The sequence below is a fragment of the Marmota marmota genome, unplaced genomic scaffold (assembly GCF_001458135.2).
Source record: "Marmota marmota marmota unplaced genomic scaffold, marMar, whole genome shotgun sequence".
Taxonomy (NCBI): Eukaryota; Metazoa; Chordata; class Mammalia; order Rodentia; family Sciuridae; genus Marmota; species Marmota marmota.
In genome coordinates this window covers 10,815,702-10,837,213 of record NW_026000196.1, presented here as the reverse complement: position 1 = coordinate 10,837,213, position 21,512 = coordinate 10,815,702, and the positions used below count along the sequence as shown (strand labels likewise).

The 21,512-nt window shown below is 36.2% G+C and overlaps 1 protein-coding gene across 1 annotated transcript in view; it reads right to left on the bottom strand.

The window, feature by feature from the left end:
* The window catches only part of Chd2 (chromodomain helicase DNA binding protein 2), a 124,125-nt gene extending 103,931 nt beyond the window's left edge, over positions 1 to 20,194 (bottom strand). Inside the window, exons 1-2 of the mRNA XM_048790143.1 lie at positions 19,626 to 20,194; positions 19,153 to 19,284 (exon numbers count right to left, since the gene is read on the bottom strand). Of these exons, the coding sequence (XP_048646100.1) occupies positions 19,153 to 19,214 (62 nt within the window). The 5' untranslated portion in view covers positions 19,215 to 19,284; positions 19,626 to 20,194. The remainder of the gene's footprint in view (positions 1 to 19,152; positions 19,285 to 19,625) is intronic.
* Positions 20,195 to 21,512: the final 1,318 nt, after the last annotated feature.

Below are 21,512 nucleotides of genomic sequence, written 5' to 3'. Positions count from 1 at the left end.
ATATCCTCAAAAAAAATACTTGGGAATCAACCTAACAAAAGAGGTGAAAGATTTATACAATGAAAACTACAGAACCCTAAAGAGAGAAATAGAAGAAGGTCTTAGAAGATGGAAAAATATACCCTGTTCATGGATAGGCAGAACTATCATCATCAAAATGGCGATATTACCAAAAGTTCTCTATAGGTTTAATGCAATGCCAATCAAAATCCCAACGGCATTTCTTGTAGAAATAGATAAAGCAATCATGAAATTCATATGGAAAAATAAAAGACCCAGAATAGCAAAAGCAATTCTAAGCAAGAAGAGTGAATCAGGCGGTATAGCGATACCAAACTTCAAACTATACTACATAGCAATAGTAACAAAAACAGCATGGAACTGGTACCAAAACAGGCGGGTGGACCAATGCTACAGAATAGAGGACACAGAGACCAATCCACAAAAAAAAAAGACACTGCTCCCTTTAAATGATGTAAAACTGAAACTCAGAAGTATTTGTCATTTTCACACCTCCCTGACACAGAAAGTCCAAAAATCTGACCAATCTGAATCCACTATCTTATCTGTAAGAAAACCAAAGTGTGTACTACAAAGAGAAAGAATGCAATCTGGTTGCCATTATACTAATCAGTGGTTCTCCATAGGTGTAAACTAGACTCCTCTGAGGAGCTTTATAAAAATATATACACATTAATCCCAATCCAGAGGGGTCCTGCTTGCAAAAGGGGTATTGATTCTAATGTGACTGCCCAATACTGGCCTCTATACATTCCCCTCCCCTTCCTCACTCCAAACATCCCTCAAGGAAGAGGGAATTGAAGAATGTAGGTAACAGCTGAAACACAAGGTTCACAAACAAACAGAACATTCAGAGATGATAGAGTATCAACCTCAAGCTCAAAGACAATACATGTATATACTCAAGAATATAACTAATGTGATTCTGTAACCTGTACACTTGGAAAAATGAGAAATTATACCCCAAATTAAAAAAAAAGAAAAAGAAAAAGCATTTAGGCACCCTGGTAGAACTGAAAATACTTTAAAGTGATAAGAACTAAAATGGAGGAATTCAATGGCTAAAGAGATAAGATAGTTCTCTTTTTTCTTGAAAACTATCTTTTCACAAGAGGGGCAGGGCTCAGGCAAAGAAAGGCAGGCAAAACAAAAGCCAGAACCTAGAGTAACATTAACTTCTCAGAAAAGTCCTTGACTTTAGCAATTAGGAGGTAAGTCCTATGGCATGAAGCCTAAAAGAATAAAGAAGGGAAGCTTCATATTTACCAGCAAAGCAACTTCCAAACTAGAAATAAGATTATACCACTTGACAAATATGTATACAAAATTAATAGATTAGAACACTGGAAACTGGGATAGACCCAAATAACGCTGTGTGATCTATTATAAGCACAATTGAGTGCAGGAACCTTGCAGTTACCAAGAAGCAATGAAAAATAATGGGTAGGGGCTGTCTCTACCTAAAGGAGGGAAGAAAGGTGGGGAAAAATATAAACTGCCTGATTGCCTCATAGTTATAAGGCATAATTCTTTGCATGTATTTTATATGGACTTTATATGTATTATTTTGCTTATTCCCCAGAACAATACTATTGAGAGTTAGTATTAAGGAATGAAAAAACTGAGATGTTTTAAAATTTGACCAATGACAAAACTAGAAAATCTGAAGGTTATGGGGAGGGCAGACAATCCAAGACTAACTCAAAACCCACATATTATTTTGCCATAAGGAATAAAAACCTTAAAGACTCAAAGTAAATCTTATCCCTATTATAAAACGTCTCCAAAGTCAAGACATCCCTGCTATGAGACTCACAACTTTTAAATTCTCATTATAATTATTGACTACTTAGCCCTTTTCAGATCAAGCTGACTAGACCAGCTAATTAAGACACATAAGTCCCTAACTCTACACCTGTGTACAATCAGAAGGCCATCACTTGGCAAGAGGGGAAAAAAATAAATAGAAAGAAAGCTGGACAATAACAGTTAAAAAGTACAGCCTCTGCAGGAGGATCACAAGTTCAAAGGCAGCCTCAGCAACTTATCTAGGCCCTCATCAACATCGTGAGACCTTACCTCAAAATAAAAAGTAAAAAGGACTAGGGATGTGGCTCAATGGTTAAGTGCCCCTGGGTTCAATTCCCCATACCAAAAAAAAAAAAAAAAAAAAATGCAGCTTCTGGCCAGACCCAGTGACACACACCTGAAAATCCAGCAACTCAGGAGGCTGAAGCAGATGGATGGCAAGTTCAAGGCCAGCCTGGGCAACCTGGCAAGACCCTGTCTCAAAAGAATGGGATGGGGAGGACTATGTAGACCAATGCTGGAACAACCCTAGGTTCAATCCCCAGGGGGGTGAAAGAGGGTGCAATCTGAGTCTCTAGCATCTAGTTTTCATTCTAGTACTAGTGGTAGATGGCTCAGGCCTGCACCATCCTGTCATCTACCTGTAGAGTCATGAGACCATCAAATGATAGCTATAAAATCAATATTCTATAAATGCCAAAGCCTTATCCCAAAAGGCATATATTTAAGAATCTCACATCCAAGCTCAGATTTCATTCTCCACAGCTAACTAACTACTGGTGAGCCTATACCACAAAAATCCATGACTCACTGGAATTTGTTAGTTTTGCTTTCACCATTTGCTCGCTAAAAGGGATTCAGAAAGGGGAGTGTGTCTGAAAAGGATGTGAGGAGAACAACCTGAAAACTGCGCATATACAGCAAAGCAGCACAGTGCCTCAACGAAGTCAGATCAGAGAGCAGCTACCCTTGGCCTGGTCATTGTAACAGCAATCTCAGCATGCCCTGTAAAATCTGGCCTCTGACAATTCCTCAGACCCATCAGATAACAACTCCTGCCCACTGCTCCAGCTACCAACCACCCACAGAATATCAAGTAAGCTAAGCTCTAATAGTTCTCATCTCCAACCCCTACATCCACTGCTTATGTAGCAAGCTAATTTTGAGGTAACAGGCACTGAACTTATGATAGGAGAGCACCTAAGTTCAGTGCCTATTAGATACTTCTAAATGCTGATGTCTAACATATTAATTACTACCACTGAAAACCCCAAGAATGCAACCTCATTTTGAAGTCAGCTTCAACCCTCATACTCTGCTGGCTCTCCTCACTTTTAGCAATGACATACATCCTGAACTAGAAAACTGACCCCAAAACCCAGCTGTTACCATCTACACTACCTTGCCTCCCATTTTTCCCAATATATAAAAACAGACTTGAGAGGGAAGCTCATCTTCAATGTTCCTTGAACCTAGTATGTTAGAGAAGGGGAATTTACTGACTTCACTAGAAAATGCAATCTGCCTCTTTTTGAAATGACTGGCTTAGTTTTTCAGTTACTATATTGCTTAACTCCAGGTAAGATGTGGAATCATATTCTGGCAATCACACCAACTAAAATTATCACAGGACCACAGTATGTTCCCCCACAAAATAGAAAACATTCCAAGACTGAAAATCTTCAAGTACAACTAAAAAGACCCAGAGCAAGACACAATTACACTAAAGACCCAGCATTTTGTCTACAAAAGAGTACTAGAACAGTGTAGCTAACTAGTAACGTTTTCAGTCTTTTATGCTAAAAAGTAGGAATCACTACAGATATAATGTAATGCCCATGTCGGGATATGTACATATATTTCATTCCCTTTGAACTGCCTCACAGTATAAATAAGCTCTGTTTTACTTAAAGCTAAATATGGAGCTGGGGTTGTAGCTCAATGGTAGAGAACTTGCCTAGCATGTAGGAGGCACTGGGTTCAATTCTCAGCACCTCATACAAATAAATGAACAAAATAAAGGCCATCAACATCTAAAAAACATTTTTAAAAAAAGCTAAATATCTGATACACTTCCATATTTACTTCCAAATTATTCACTATACAAATAAAACTATAAATATTCTTGTATATAACTTCTTGTGCAATTGTGTATTTTTTGTGCTTATATGGAAAATGACAAGTAGAAACATAACAATGCACACAATAGCAGCTGGTAGGTAGAAAACACAGCCATATTCCTATCAGTACACACTTGTTTGAAATGCATTTTAATCTATAAATTTGCAACAGTGCTTAACTCTGTTGGATGAGTTATCAAAAATACACACACACACACACACACACAGACTTATGAAAATCACACCCAAGAAAGGACAAATACCAAATACCCAGTTCCATGTACTTCTGATGACTGAGGAAGATGTTATCAGAAAATGATATTTCTCACATCTTATGATTGAAGCTTAGTGGTGAATTCACAGCTGTTCATTATATGTCTTAAACAATGTTAATGACTAAATGTGTTCGCTTTTCAAAATAAATCCATCTTAAAAGAGTCAAATGCAAGGTAGGGAAGCAGGACACTCAGTCCCATATAAAATGAGTTAAAAATTTAAATAAGTATTTTTTTTAGATATACATGACAGTAGAGTGTATTTTGGCATATTATACATACATTAAGTACAATTTAATTCTATATAGACCTCTGAGAATTCCTCAGACCTCATCACTTAACCATTCCTGCCCACTGCTCCAGCCACCATGAACCCACATTCTTTTGGTTGTACATGATGTGGAGTTTCACTGGTGGTATATTCATATTTGAAGATAGGAAAAAGTTATATCAAATCCATTCTACTGTCTTTCCAACAATAAGTGTTTTTAAAATTATTTTTGAAACCATCATGTTAGATCAAACATTCAATGAAAAACACATATTTGAGGTGGGATGCTTCTTTAAATACAATTAAAAGGCATTACTTAGCTTTCATACTTACAGAGGGACATATTCCTAAATGTTGAAATGGAAAATGGCTTTTTCAAAAAGTAACAATGGCCAGCAGTGGCTCACACTTGAAATCCCAGTGGCTCAGGAGGCAGAGGCAGGAGGATCAAGAGTTCAAGCCAGCCTCAGAGAGGCCCTAAGCAACTCAGTGAGACCCTGAGGATTGAGGATGTGGCTCAGTGATTAAGTGTCCCTGTTAAATCCCCAGTACCAAAAAAAAAAAAAAAAATTAAAAGTAACAATGAAAATATATTCACATTTAGGGGACTGAAAGTCTATTCCTTCAAGGTATAGGAAGTTTCCTGAAAGACTATGTAGATTTGCCATTAATACCTAATTATAGTATTAAATACCATTAGTACCAAAGTGTAGTTTTATGCCAACTAATAGCAAAGGAGGTATAAAGCCCACAAGACTAATAAAAAGGGTTAAATTTAGTACTTGGGTGAGGAGTTCTTTAATAAAGCATTCACTAAATAATAAAGTAATGAAACTCCCTTGTTTCCAATGGTTTCACAGTTTTAAAGCAATTAAAAATGAAATGTTCAACAATGATTATCTACGATGTACACAGAATCTTCATCAAAAAAGAAAAAAAGTCTATCTGAAAATTACTCAAAATACACTTGCAAGCAAGTTTTATATATTTTGACTGAACTACTCCTCCAAGAGAAATATGACATAAAAATAAGGGAACAAACTTAAGTGAAAACTTGGATTTTAGAGTCCAATAGAAAATGTTCATGAGAAAAATTTAACTTTCACTTACGGATAAAAGAACTTTGTATGCTGTCAAAATCTTTCTGAAGTAGGTAAAAATAGAGTAAATATTTCTTAAACCAGATAGTGAAAGCAAACAGCATTGTTATTGCTCCATTTCCTAATTTTTAATTGCTATTTCCTGAATGGCCACAAGAGGGCAGCACAGCAACATTCCACTTAATGCAAATCTCTGGGTTCTCTGCCCCAAGAATCACCATTTTCAGCATTTAAATAGTGTTTATTTTCCTAACACACAAAATGGCTGAACTGCTTTGTAGACCTCAGCTATTTTGTTGGTGAAAGCAAAATATTAAAAAATGCAAAGCTATCTACTATGGAACTCCATAAAACTTAGTTCCAGAATGAGTTTCTATCAATGTAGAATGAATTGCTAATATTTGTGGAGCACTTATTTGTCAAGCATAAGTAAAAAGTCTCCTAATTAAAATTAATTAATTAGAATTACTCCAGGGAGAAGACTATAAGATCAAGCGTAGCTGTAAGTCACTCCATAGTCTGACCCCATCCTCTATGTGGTTGGTGCCCTTCCTTCTCATACATTCTTCAGTTGAACAGATTGTTAAACCAACCAAAGCTGGTGCATAAATTATTCCTTTCCATTCACTTTTAAGTGTCTTAGGAAGATGGAAAGGTAAACATTACTAAATCATAAATTTCTTTCTGGCAAAGAACACAATGTAGTTCCTTTTAAAAAAAACTGCATTTTTAAGATCCCCTTAAACTTCTAGTTCAAGTCCTATGATTCTAAAGAATAAACAACATTACAAGGGAATATTGAACACTATTACATAGAAATATTGGGAAAAGAAATTTGTATGTATGACAAAAGATGTATATACAACATATGAGGAATCCCAACGACTCTAGAGGCTGAGGCAGGTCTTTGCCACCAGTCTTAGCAACTTTAGTGAAGCCCTAAGACCCTGTCTCCAAATAAAAAGTACTGGGGATGTGGCTCAGTAGTAAAGGGGATTCAGTTACCACCAACAAACTCCCGCCCCGCACCCACCAAAATTACATATCAAAAATCCAATAGAGATGGGTGCAGTGGTGCATGCCTGTAAACCCAGGGGCTCAGGGAGCTGAGACAGCCAAGTTCAAAGCCAGCCTCAACAACAGCAAGGCGCAAAGCAACTCAGTGAGACCCAGTCTCTAAATAAAATACAAAACAGGGCTGGGGATGTAGCTCAGCAGCCCAGCGCTCCTGAGTTCAATCCCTGGTACCAAAAAAAAAAAAAAAAAACCCACAAATCTCATTGAAAACTAGGCTAAGAAAATGGACATGCAATTATGATAAAGTAACTAAAACAGCACATAAATTTAAGGAAAAATAATTAAGCCTCACTGGATAATGAGAGATGTATATTCGGACAGATTATTTCACACATCTATTTTGCAAAAATTTAAAAAGTATAATATTAAAAGATGTTGGAGGGCTGGGGTTGTAGCTCAGTGGTAGAGTGCTTGCCTAGCATGCATGAGGCACTGGGTTCAATTCTCAGAACCACATATAAATAAATGAATAAAATAAAGGACCACCAACATCTAAAAAAAATATTTAAAAAAATAAAATAGGGGGGGCTGGGGATGTGGCTCAAGTGGTAGCGTGCTCACCTGGCATGCATGAGGCCCAGGTTCGATCCTCAGCACCACATACAAACAAAGATGTTGTGTCCACCGAAAACGAAAAAATAAATATTAAAAAAAATTCTCTCTAATAAATAAATAAATTGATTAATTAATTAATTAATAAAATAGGGGCTGGGGTTGTGGCTCAGTGGTAGAGCACTCACCTGTCACATGCAAGGCCCTGCGTTTGATCCTCAGCACAAAATAATAAACAAAAAAATGGCTGAGTAAATAAATAAATAAGATAAAGATGTTGTGTCCAACTACAACTAAAAAGTAAATATTTCAATAAAATAGGCATATGAATCCTGGAATTCATATGTGAGTATCTAGCCCAGATAAATCAAACTGGTGCAACAGACAAGTACAAAAGTATTCAGAACTCTTCTCATAAAACCCAAATTATAATAATCATCATTATCTACATATCCATGTATGAACATGTGAGCTATTCATCCCATGCAATTAAATGGTAATTAGGGCTGAAGTACAACCACAGTTTCAAAACTATTTCTGAAACTTAAAATTACATGAAATATGTACATTTTTAAATGGCAAATTTTTATATGGCAAGGGATAAAAGGGATACTAGTGAGGAGGGTTAAACAAGATTATAGCTATGTCTAACATCTGCATTAAAACTTCAATTGTATTATTTGAACTTTTCTAAGTTCTTCATGATTTTACAAAATACTATGCTTTTAACATCGCAAAACTAATCCCTTCCTAGGATTCAAAAGTTCTTCTAGAAGTTACTTTAAGTAGATAACACTATGGACTTTCTTCGAAGTGCTAATTTATGGAAGGCCATTGATATGGACTGAAGTCCCTGAGAAACAATATGGTTTGGTTTCTTATGCTACACGAAATTGTTCATGCCACCTTCAGTAAAGAAATGATAGCCATATTACCAAACAGGTCAATTCTAACTAGCATGGTAACAAAATTCCCTGTGCTTTGACCTTTACAAGGAAAGAAATCTTGAGTGACTGGATATTTACCCATCTGCTTTTTTGTACTGTTGTTTCTTCTTCCTGTTTAAGCTATCTTATAAAAATTGACTGTTATGGACTGGGGTTGTAGCTCAATGGTAGAGTACTCACCTTGCATGTGTGAGGCACTGAGTTCAATCCTCAGCACCACATAAAAATAAAGAAATAAAGGTATCATGTCCATCTATAACTAAAAAAAAATTTTTTATTGACTGTATGTTCATAGAGTGCCTTATTTTTTAAGATGGGGTACTGGTCTAATTCATAAATCACTAATAAAATCCAATTAGATCTTTAAACTCAATTTGTTAAAATTTGTCTTCTGACAGAAAAAAATAGCACATGTATAAAAGAGTGTGCACAATACAGAGTATGTTGGTACATGTCTACAATCTCCGCAACTTGGGAGGCTAAGACAGGGTCACAAGTTCAAGGCCAACCTGGGCAACTTGTTGAAACTTTCAAAATAAAGCAATAAACAATGATTAAACAAGCAAACCAGCTGATGATTCTTAGCAAGTAAATTTGAGGAATTAAATGCTTACATAAAGCTAAGAAAATAGCACTGCAAGAATTTGACCTATCACTCCCTTCCTTCAAAATTACAACTGATCAGCCACACATTATTGCCTGTATTTCAATGTCAAACGACTTTATCTGAACTGAAAACACGGTAACCATTTAAGATTTTCAACATCCACCACACTGAAAAACTCCTTCCTTAGAAGGCATTATCTACGGGGCTGGGGATGTGGCTCGTGCGGTAGCACACTCACCTGGCATGTGTGCGGCCCGGGTTCAATCCTCAGCACCACATACAAACATAGATGTTGTGTCCGCCGAAAACTAAAAAATAAATATTAAAAAATTCTCTCTCTCTCACTCACTCTCTCTCTCTTTAACAAAAAAAAAAAAAATGCCATCATACTGTCTCAGACATTTAAAAAAAAGAAGGCATTATCTACAAAGCAAACGTTCCCAGTCCAGTCTATGAAACAGACCCACACAGCGCTTATAACATTTCCTCTAACCTACTATAAAACCTGTAAAAATGCAATCAAGTACAAGACTTGCATTTTTATTTTTCATTTGGTACTGGGGATTGAACCCATAAGCACTTTACCACTGAGGTACATCCCCAAGCCCTTATAATTTTCTGAGATAGTGAGAACCTATCTAAAATTTGCTGAGGCCAGCTTCAAATTTGTGATGATGTTGCCTCAAGTTTCCCAAGTTGTTGGATTTACAGGAGTGAGCTGTCACACCCAGCTGTTTGTTTGTTGGGGGGACAGGGGATACTGAGAATTGAACTCAGGGGTGCTTAACCACTGAGCCACATCCCCAACCCTTTTTGTGTTTTATTTAAAGACAGGGTCTGAGTTGCTTAGCGCCTCGCTTTGGCTGAGGCTGGCTTTGAACTTTCGATCCTCCTGCTGCTGGGATAACAGGTGTACGCCACCACACATGGCCACCCACTTATTTTTTAAAATCCAAATGATTCTCATGAAAAAACTGTGTGGCACAATTCCCACATAGCTTGAACAAAAATTAGAGGCAAAGCACAAATATTCATAAACTAAGGTCAAGTCCAAAGTGTATGTGTGGCAATGGAGTCAAAATGGTTGAGGGAAAAGTTTTGAAGTCTCTAGTACTTCACTATCCACCTACCTTTCCTCGGATATTAAAGTGTCCCCATGGGAATCACATCAGGGACACATTTTTACTTAAACATTGTGATGTAAAATCATGGCCTTTTGAACAGTATTTTAATTCTGGCATCAATTACATTCACAATGCATCGTGCTTTTGTTTTTGTTGTTGCTGTTTCTTTTTTTGTATAAAATTATATTGAGTACAAAAGGATTCAAGACTTTTTACTCTTTTCCCCAATATGCTATATAGTTTCTTCTTACCCAACAAACTGTTCACAGGATGCATAAACAATCCTAAGGCCAAACTGCCAGTATGTGAACTGCATTCTTCCATTTACTCCGTCCTTGTGATTCTATTTTCTCATTTATAAAATAAGGATGATAATTACACCTACTTATGCATAAAGTTGTTAGTATTATACAAATTAACATACATAAAGGACTTAGATAAGTTGGAGGCTTATACCAGACACTAAAATGCTGGAAAATATTGAGTCTTCCCAAAGCATTCAACTTATTTTCATTTAAAAGATCTATCACAATCATTGTACCTAGTGACTTGACAGTTAAAATACAACGAGCACAAGCTAATTTAGAAGTATTTTCTAACTACTGATAAGCATATAACTCAACTGAAGCACAGAACGACATGGGTACAAAAGAGCTCAGTGGGACCTAAGACTACACACAGGTCTTCAAGGAAAACTCTGTGGATAGTTAATTTAGGGCATTGTTAACCAACCTTGGAAGGAACCACAAACATTTCTGTTACACTTACCCCAACATGAAATAAAACATTAAAAAATAATACACACACACCCTTAAAACAATGCCTGACACAGTAAACATTTAGTAAACATAAAACTAGTTTGGTATTTTCCTATAAAATGTTTAGAGCATAAATTTTTCCCTCATGATTTTAAAATCCAAAATGAAAAGATTACAAACTATCAGGCACTACTAGGCTTACAAATAATACATCCAAATGAGGTATTCTTACTTTTATTATCATCTTCTGTCTTAAAATGGTTCAATTTACAATCCACCAGTAGATGATAAACACCAGCTTCTAAACAACTCTCCCACAGAACAGACCATGTCCACTGCTGCAATCTTTGGTTTTAGGATACATTCCTCTATAAAGTGGAAGGAATGTGGGGTTCAGAATGGAATGTAACTGCACTGACTCTAGAATCTAAACTTTTCGAGGTATCTGAAGGGTGTTAAGTAGAGAACAACCCTAAGGAAGAGAATCACTGGAATTAGAAGCCTTTAGTGAAAACATTCCACCACTATACATATGATAAAAGTATGCCTAGCTGGGCACAAGGGTGCAGGTCTGTAATCCCAGCAGCTTAGGAGGCTGAGGCAGGAGGATCTCAAGTTCAAAGCCAGCCTTAGCAAAAAGCGAGGTGCAAAGCAACTGAGACCCTGTCTCTAAATAAAACACAAAATAGGGCTAGGGATGTGGCTCAGTGGTCGGGTGATCCTGAATTCAATCCACAGTTCCAAAAAAAAAAAAGTACTCCTAGAACTGGAACTGGCAGACATTTAATTCAGAAACTCTTCCTCTTTTCATCAAGGCTATAAACTCCCCACCTTAATAAAGCCCTACCCCCACCTTATTTCCAAAGTTCCAAATTCAAACTATTAAAATTGAGATGGAAAGGGGAATAAAGAAGATGGGACAGACAACAGAAAGACCAATGGATATTTTTTAAAAAGAAAAGAAGAACAAAAAGTGTTCCATGAAAAGTTTCAGAACAAGCCAAAATATCTTTGTTCAAAGATGACATCATGGCCCATGTGAAAAACCCAAACAATTATACAAAATAAACTACTAAGACTATAAAAAGTTTCAGAACACATGGAAATACTACAAACACATGGAAATACTACAAACACATGGAAACACAAGGAAATTTGAACCATACTGGAGAACTTTAAAAATTAAATCTTGAGGGCTAGGCTGGACATTGGTGTATTTTTAAATGTTCTCCAAAGTCTGAAATAAAAACAAAAAAAGATTTCAACTAATCCATAAACCAAAAAGGAAACTGAGAAGTAGCACAAACCAAAAACACAAATATTAACACTACAATTTCAGAAAAATAAAAGGTATATTAAGCAATTATGCTAAATCAAATACATAGTGCCATGATGAAGACTTGATTACTATAAGCAAGCTACATCCATTTACGTGACAGTAGCTATAAATACTATTGCTATTAAATTTATATCCAAATAGCACTCCACAGTAATATTCACTGTTCACTCTTGTACTGCAATAGCCTGAGAGGGGAAATGAGGCAGAGGGTAAACATGGGCAGTAATTACCAGCTTGGGGTTGGAGGGTAACTAACTACTCAGGCTGACCGCCAAAGAATCCAGAATTAACTATAAAACACATTGTAAGGCTTTAACTAAAAGGGGACTTGCCTCCTAAAATTGTTACAAAAATCACTTCCAACTGGACTAAAATGACTCTAGATAAGCCAGGACAACCACAACATCCCTCAGAAACAAACTGGCTCTAAAGAGGCACTGAGGAAATGTAGAAAGAAGACAAGAGAGTAAACAAAACAACTGAGAATGAAAATATTACTAACAGCTTAATGCTTGTTGAGTACTTTCAATGTGACAGGCTCTTTGCTAAATACTTCCAGTCATTATAATATTTTAATCCTCATTGCCCAATGATGTCTACCTATGTTTTAAAAATGAGAAAATTGCCAAGTCCAAAAATGAACACTTAACTGACCTAAACTGGGAATAAAAAATTCTAGTACCACAGTAAAATCTACACACAGCTCTTACCATGGAGAGAAATCAGAATTAAATCTAACATATAAAATGTGGGCTATCCTTAGAATGTTACCTTAGGCCTCTTCTGAAGCATTCTCACCCTTAAAAATCAGAGTAATCACATTTTGCCCTACTATAAGGATCCCAGTAAAGCAAATTGTAGTATTTTTCATGGTGCACACCTATAATCCCAGATACTTGGAAGGCTGAGGCAGGTGGATGGCAAGTTCAGGGAATGCTCAGTCAACTTAAGGAGAATCTATTTCAAAATAAAAAGTAAAGGACAGGAATACAAATAAATGATAGAGTGCTTGCCTAGCATGCGCAGAGGTTCAGTCACCACTATGGAAGGAGGGAGAACACCTTTCAGTATGAAATACAGTACAAGAAGATGTCTGAAACACTTAAGTTGACCTACAATCCAATATGTTAACAATAAAATGATAAATTGAAACTGTATCAGAAAATGTAACATGAATGACTTTCATACACTCAGGTTTTACATAATTTACTTGATAAGGAAAGGCCTTGTATTCCACTTTAGTCTGGGTTTAAATGTATCCAAATACAGGGGTTTTGAAGAAACACCACTGTCCCCAGTCACCTAATCAAATAAAGTTTAGATTAATTAGTGGGGGAGAGGTCATAATAACCACACATAAACAATGTTTCTAGTACTATGCTAAAATTATGCTATGATTAAAAAAATAGAGGGCCGGTGTCGGGCTCAGTGGTATAACGCTTGCCTGGCATGTGAGAGGCCCTGGGTTCGATCCTCAGCACCACACACATATAAATAATTAACTAATTAATTTAAAAAAATAAAAGATCAATCGACAACAAAAAAAAGTTTTTAAAAGTAAATAAATAAACCCTGTACATTTGATAATTGGGCCAACTTGTGTTAATCTGGCTTTATACTAATAACCCTAAAATTACAAACAATAATTGACAATCTAGTGGAAACTGACCAGTCAAGATGAAATCTGAGAGGGAATAAATTATTCAAAATAATTCACTCATAGAATAGTAACAAATTTATTTTCATTTATATACAAAATAACTCTTAGGGCTAGGGATATAGCTCAACTGGGTAGAATGCTTGCCTGGCATGCACAAGGACCTAGATTCAATCCCCGGCACCACAAAAATAAATAAAATAAATAACTCTTAGATGACTTTCTTTTTGAGACAAGATCTACATTGCTAAGGGTCTTGCTAAGTGACTAAGGATAGCCTTAAATTTCCAGTCCTCCTGTCTCAGCCTCCCAAATCACTGGGATTACAGGTGTATGCCACCATGCCAGGATTAGAAGATAACTTTTAAAAACACCTGTTTCTTGTTAAAGCAAAACCCTCTTCAAGGAATTGGGAGGAGGGACTAACAAAATCTTAATAAATGGGGGAAGGGGATTTACCAGAAGTCATGAAGAGTAGTTGCTCAGTTTTCACATTAGGAATTAAGTTCACTGTACCAAAGTTTATCGAACAAATGTGTGGAAATCCCAAGTGGTATCAAAAAGTTATGAAAGTCACAATTGTCAGGAATGCTATATGAGGAGGAAGGGTACAACAATAAACTAATTATAAAATCTGTTTCAGATAAAATTCAACTGAACTCCCATATTCACTCCTAAAGCAATAACTTGCTACACCTTTTACAATTAAAACTCGAGGAACCAGGGTTATGGCTCAGTGATACACCACTTGCCTAACATATGTGAGGCACTGGGTTCAATCCCCAGCACCACATAAAAGTAAACAAATAAAATAAAGGTATTGTATCCATCTTCAACGAAAAAAAAAATTAAAAATAAAAAACAATTTTATCAAATATTGTTTGCCTACTCCCTATCCTGACTTGATCTTCGCAAAAGATATTAACCAAAGAGCTAAGTAAATAAAAATTACAAAGCACCAAGTTTTAAACAAGAAGTATACACATACAAAAAGATTAATCACAACATTCTTTCCTTGGCACTTTACATCATTCTCCTTAGAAGGTAAAAAAGAGATCAATGGGGGCTGGGGCTGGGTCTCAGCGGTAGAGCTGCTCACCTAGCGCCTGCGAGGCCTTGGGTTCGATCCTCAGCACCAAATAAAGAGAAATAAACAAAATAAAGGTATGGTGTACAACTAAAAAATAAATATTAAAAAAAAAGAAAGAGAACAGACCTAAGAAAGAACTTTCCAAAAACAAACACTAATTGACTATACATAGATTCAAANGTGTTACCATTCATTCACCTTTTATCTTTTTTTTTTTTTTTTTTACTCAACTAAAACAACTCAGAACTGGGGACTACTCCAGAACAGCTTATTCATTTGTTACAGATAAAATACAGTAAAATAAAGCAGGAAAAGGAAAAAAGCATGTCAGTGAACAGGAAAAAAATCCACTAACATGGCCTTTGTGCTTACATTCATTGTTTGTGATTCAGTTGTGAACATAACGTTTAAAAAAAAAAAAAAACTATGATTTTTGTAAAAACCACAATTCCTTTCAAGAGGCTCAAACAAGGTAGCCATGAGCTGTTTTATTTACCAGGAAGGTATATATTAACTGGAAGTTCTAAGAAGGCATTTCCCAAGATTTTAACAAGGCTTTGACCAATTTTTGAGAGCTACTATCTTTTAGCAAAGGCTGGTAACACTCAGGAGTTGTTGCTGATATTAGTTGGCATAGTAATGGATACCTAATGCTGTATTCTTCCACTATTTAATTCTTACTAGAAAACCAATAACTTTCGAAACTATTTTCTACTTAACCATTTGTAAGTCTTATATATATAAATCACAATACATACTGACCTGAGTTTTTCTCCATCAAATGCCAATTGAGAAAATGTATGGTACCAACTAAAAACGCAAGGGGTCAAGTTCAAACAATCGTCCCTTGGTTTGTGAGCCATGTACTAAACAGCAGCTTTAGCACTCATTAACGATTCAATTAAAATAAGAAGTTCCGGTTTTGGTCAATGGTAACAAATTTAAACTCACTAATCTCTTCACTGAACAAGGAAATGAACAGGGATAAAGAAAAATCCACTGGGGTATGAAAAGGGAAAGCAAAAACTTTAAAAAACACTGGAAGGTTTTCTATTTGAAGATTTCCGATTACTGCCTTTTTTTCTCCCAAAGTAAAAGCCGCTTCCAAGAGAGAACAACTATGCCCAGGAACCAGCAAAGAAAAACACACGGTGGGGTGTGGACCGCTATAGATAAGGGCAGACAGGACGGCCATGAGCCAAATCAGTCAGGAAACCAGCTGCCCACCGGAACGTCCCACCGGGTTCTTTCCCCCCTCCCAGAGGCAGACGACTGGCTAAAGCGAAAAGGGAAGCGCCCAACACGCGCATGCGGATAGACGTCACGGCGTTCTCTCCTCCCTGCGGAGAGCCTGTTGTCGTCACGGGGCGGGGCCTGCCTGAAGGCGCCGCCGTTGACCCCGCTGTTACTAAGCGCGCGCATAGCCAATCAGCACCCGGCGCCAGCGCCGGCCGGCCTTTGAACTCGGCACAGCAACTTCCTGCTGTTTGGCGAGTACACAGTGCAATGCAGTATGTCTGTCAGCGCTGCGGCACAAAGGAACAGCCATTTTGTGACTGAGCTGGACCTGCACCAAGATGCCAGGGGCTCAGGGCTGTTGCCTTCGTTAACTATCGAGCTGTCTATTATTTCAGCATCGGAGCACCAAAGACGAAGAGAATGGGGGGAAAAAAATGTTTGTGTAGTTCAGGTTTCGTTTATTTTCAGCCCTCTCAAAAAAAATCCCAATTTTTAAAGTATTATCAGCGTCATAAAATGGCTGCCACTTAAACTGCCTGTTCCAATCCACAAGCACTGCATTATGCCATTTCTAATCATCCCCTACCTTTTAGACTAAGGGCGAAAAGGCTTATGAAAGCATAAGATTTTACTCGCACCTTGGGTTATCAAAACAAACCTGAATCAAAGGCAGACGATTTGGCCGTAAATTTAATAAACTGTTTTTAAGTTAAAACTGCAAACGTAGCATCTTAGAATACAGAACTGTGTGCACACAGTTCCATCCACATTTTCTTCTCCCCAGTTTTCTATTCTTTGATATTGCTGAAGTTATCCCAAGTGTACAGTACACTTTTTATGTCCATTGCCAACACTTTTAAATATTTAGAAATTTTTACAGATATCAAATGTTTTTAAAATCACATTTGTGAAAGAAAACTTTTTAATCTTCAAATAATAATACACAACGTATAACATATTAGAATTGAGCATTAACGTCCAAATAATACAGGCTTACATAATCACTATTAAGTATACAGGAGTTACAAATACAGAAAATACCAGGTTTACTTAAACTCACACACATTCCTTAGAGTTCCTAAATTAGTTCAGACCAAAGTTTACTTGACCTGCAAACTCCTTTACTATCTTGTGACCAGGGCTACAAAGGTGATTCTCACAATATTCCCTAATACCATGCTTTGTGCCATAAAAACATGGGCCCTTACAGATTAATGACACAGGATCCAAGTACTAGTTAGAGGAACAATTCAATATCAGCTCACTAGAAGTAACAATGTACTACACTGAAGCAACACTAACATCCTTTAAGCTTTACAATTTTAAAAGGAAGTGATGTCATAATTATGTACATGTATTAATAATGTATGCAATTTAGAGTAACAGTAATTTAAAAGTAACTCCATCTTCTTGTCAAGGAGTCTCTAATATTTTTGGACATTCATCAGGTGTATGATTTACAGAATACTTGGCAAAAGACTTTAAATACATGGCTTCTTATTCAGCTGTTAACTCCAAGTAGTCAAATTCATAACAACTTCCAAGTAGTTTTCTAGATGAGAGTAAAAATATTAAAAGAATGGCAGCACTGCTCAGTTTTCTACATTAGAAAGCATTGATCAATGAAGTTAACCACAAACCTTACATAAGAAAGCCAAAACCCATATGAGACTATGCAAATCATACACTCAAGGGAGCAACATTTTAGAACTGAATCTTTAATAATCTGTCAAATATATCTGGGGAAACTATTTCTTCAAATTGTCATAACTTTCCAGAAAAATCAGTGTACGATTAGTAGTTTTTGTCCTACATATAACCTAGTAATTACATGGACAATTCAATTTGAAAGACATCCAAAAATTATCTCAATATGCGAAAGTAGTTTGCAAATATATTTTTAAAAGAAAGGCTCAAGATATTTTAGTCTAAAGCAAAAGTCAACATTTGGAATAAACCATATTCAAAACTTCCAAATTTACTAGCCCAATAATTAGAAAAATAGTTACAGAAAAATAAAATCAAAATTGTGAAGAAAAAAAAAAAACACATAACCCATCACATTCTTGTTAACTGCATGATTTAAAATTTATAACATGACAATTCTTAAAAACACATCCCAAAATGCATTCATGTACTTTTAGAAATTAAGATACAGAGATCATTTAACAAAAACATCTTAAAGAGTTTATTACTTAAATCACTAATAAGCTACTCCAAGGAATGTGAAACAAATTATGATTTGAACAAACAGTACATTTATAAGCTTCAGAAGATAAAGCATTCCAGGCGATTCTGTCGAAATAAATCAATAAATTTAAAGCAGCAACAACTAAGATATGAGGAAAAAAATACTACATCTACCAAATAGAAAGCACAATCTTCATAAGTATATAAATGTAAACCTTAAGTTATTTTAAAGGTAAAATATACAATTATAAATAAAATCACAGTACAAACACAAAGCAGAAGTATATTAACAGCATTCCAGGATTTCTGTGATTACAGGTTTGATTTCATAAATTCAGGGACTGCTACCAAGTAAAGGTTTTGATAAATCATCAAAAATTCCTAAATTGTCAAGTGTATCAAAAGAAATGTAGAGTCAAATAAAAATATAAACTGAGAGGCATCAGTCAAAGTGTCCTTTTTGCAATTTCATTTTTAAATGTACATTTTTTCATTCATATAACTTTCTCAAATGTCTATTTACTATAATTTACTACTACAAGGCTCCTCTATGGCCCTCAGTTACAAGTTTGGATATCCGAGATTCTTCAAAGAAAAAATTTGCCTTGTATGTAAAATGGTGCAATGCAGCAATGGCTAAACCGACAAGGTCATTTTTCTGCAGCACAAAAACCTAAAAACTGAAATTTACTAACAGAAAAACTATAGTTTACAGGAAAGGCCCCTTTGAATAAAGGTACCTTACCTTTTGACTGCTCTAAGAGGCCTTAAGTCACAACTCAACTTTCGCAAAATGCGACCAAAAAATTAGGGTGTGGCATATTAGCAATCTCAAGGTCACGCTTTTAAAAACTAATCCAAATCAGAAAAATACTTATAACACAGACAGCATTACATGTCTGTCAAGGTAAACAATTGTAAGCTGAGGTTTCCCCCCCAAAAAAAGACAAAAAGGAAGAAAGTTGATAGCTCATACCTCGATGCATTGCTGTGTAGCGAACTGTCCTCCTCTTGGCTTTTGTCCTTATTTCTCATCATCTTTTTAATTCTTAAATATTAAGGGGGAGGGGGAATCTGTTTGCTTTGAAGTCCTGTGCCCAGGTATTTACTGTCAAAAGTTGAAAGAAAGGTAAGGTCCCGGCTCCTATGGATGGTTTTTATTATCAGGAACAAAGTCCTGACGATGTTAATGATATTGTTATAATGCAACAACAATAAGCACCAAAATACAGAAATATTTCCATTTTTTCCTTAAAAAAAAGAAACAGGATAAACCAAACACTGAAAGCATCACTATCAATAAGGAAAGTTTCTCAAAGTAACACACTGGATACAAATAACAATCTCTGTATCTTATTGCGTCATCCAGGAATTTCTCTTATTTACAGAAAATAAAGCAAACTTTAACACATAAATCTTTGAAATTATCACTAATGATAGTGAACTTACCTGATCCATGTAGTAATGTCCAAAGCAAGAGTCCTATCTAGTAGTAGAAAAATATCAGATCCAAAATAATTAAAAATAAAGGCAAAATCCTCCTTTAAAAACGAAAAATAAATAAAATAATCCTCAAATATGTTAACTGTTTAAAAAATAAAGCAATAATTAATACTAAAACAGGTCCGGAAGAAAAAAAAACCTCATTAGGAGAGCGCACAAAAATGGAGGTGCGCCATGGCTTCTAAGCTGGAAAAAACAACGACCTGGGCTCTCAGTACGGCTGCTTCTTTCCAACAAGGCACGAAAAGAAAGCTCCTAAAAGCTGCTTTTCTCCCTAAAAAAGGTTCAAATCGACCCCAGTAAGTCACTAGGAGAGGCAGGGGGCTGCGGGGGCCCCCTGAGGCTGCCCGAAAGTTAGGGAAAGTTGCGTAAAGTGAGGCAAAGGCAGGGAGCAGAGCGCGCTCTCTCTAAGGCACAGCCGCCATCTAGAGCCTCCTTCCCAGCTCTGAGAGCTCTGCCTTTGATTGACACTCTCTACATTTACCCCACAACTCAGGTGATGTACCATAGACCCACCCCTTCATCTCCACCAAAAAAAAAAAAAAAAGATCCTCCATCCCAGGGAGCCTGAAGACCCCCACCCCCACACCTCCCTGCCCCTCCAGACCACCCCAACAGGGGGAGGGGGAAGGGCTTCTTAACCCCCTCTGGCTCATGCACCCTTTTTAAGCCAGAGAGAAATGTAATTTGTTCCTTTTGTCTAAAGATCTGCTAAATATTTCAATCCTTGAGCTAAAATAACTTCCTCCCTGGACAGGAAGTGGTGTTTTATCAAGCCATTTTGAAATAGGGATAATTCTTGGAAAATCTAAAGCTCAGCTTAAGTACACATCTTTTTAAAAAATTAACCCCCCATGGGTAAAATGTTTTCTAAATAAAAGTAAAACCTCAATTTTATAAATTAAATTCAAGCCTTGCATTCTTCATGATTCTTTAAAATCATTTAAAGACAAAGTTTAAGGGGGAATTTTCAATCCCAACTGGAAGAAAGGGGTAATTTTTACAACTCAAGAGCGCCTCCCTAGTGTTCACTTGCAGTAGAGCAAAAGTTAACAATCTTTTTTCCCAAAAATCTCAGTATTTCTTTGTACACAAAAATCATTAACCCATTATATAACCCTGGATCTTCACCCAACAAAACATTCTCAGTATTATATTTTCTTCCCACACTAATTTAGGCAAAACAAAGTACTTCAAATTCAAGAATAAGGACCAACCATGGTCACCTTTAAATCAGAAACCCAAGAAACTCCATTTCCAAACATCAACAGAAGATACACATCTCCCAACCATTTCCTTATTACTTCAAATTAAATTTTAACTGTATACCCATTTCAACAAAGATAGGTTATTAACAATAGATCAGATCTGATGGCAAGTTATCAAGGTAATGTCACAGAGCAGTCTCCTAAAGATCAAAACCATAAGATCTAAAGAAACAAAATTATTACTGTTGTCAAAAACTATTAGTCAATGATCTCATCAAGCATCCATGCAGACAACACATTCATGTCTCCTAAAAAAATCCACTCAACTTTCCTTACTCAAAATTATATTTTTGTCAGAACCATGTCCTTCCCTCACTACAGAAATCCATTTTAGATTTACAACCAACAAAAACAACAATTTTGAATCTAAGTAAACATAAAATCCACAATTAAAACTCCTTCAATTCTATAAAAACTTCAGTATCAAAATCAAGATCCACAATTGCACTTTGGAACATACACAAAGATCAAACAGCCCCTCATATCAATCAATCAGAACAAATACTACATGAATATTGACCATAGATTTGTCCACTATTATATTTGACATTAATCACAAACCCTT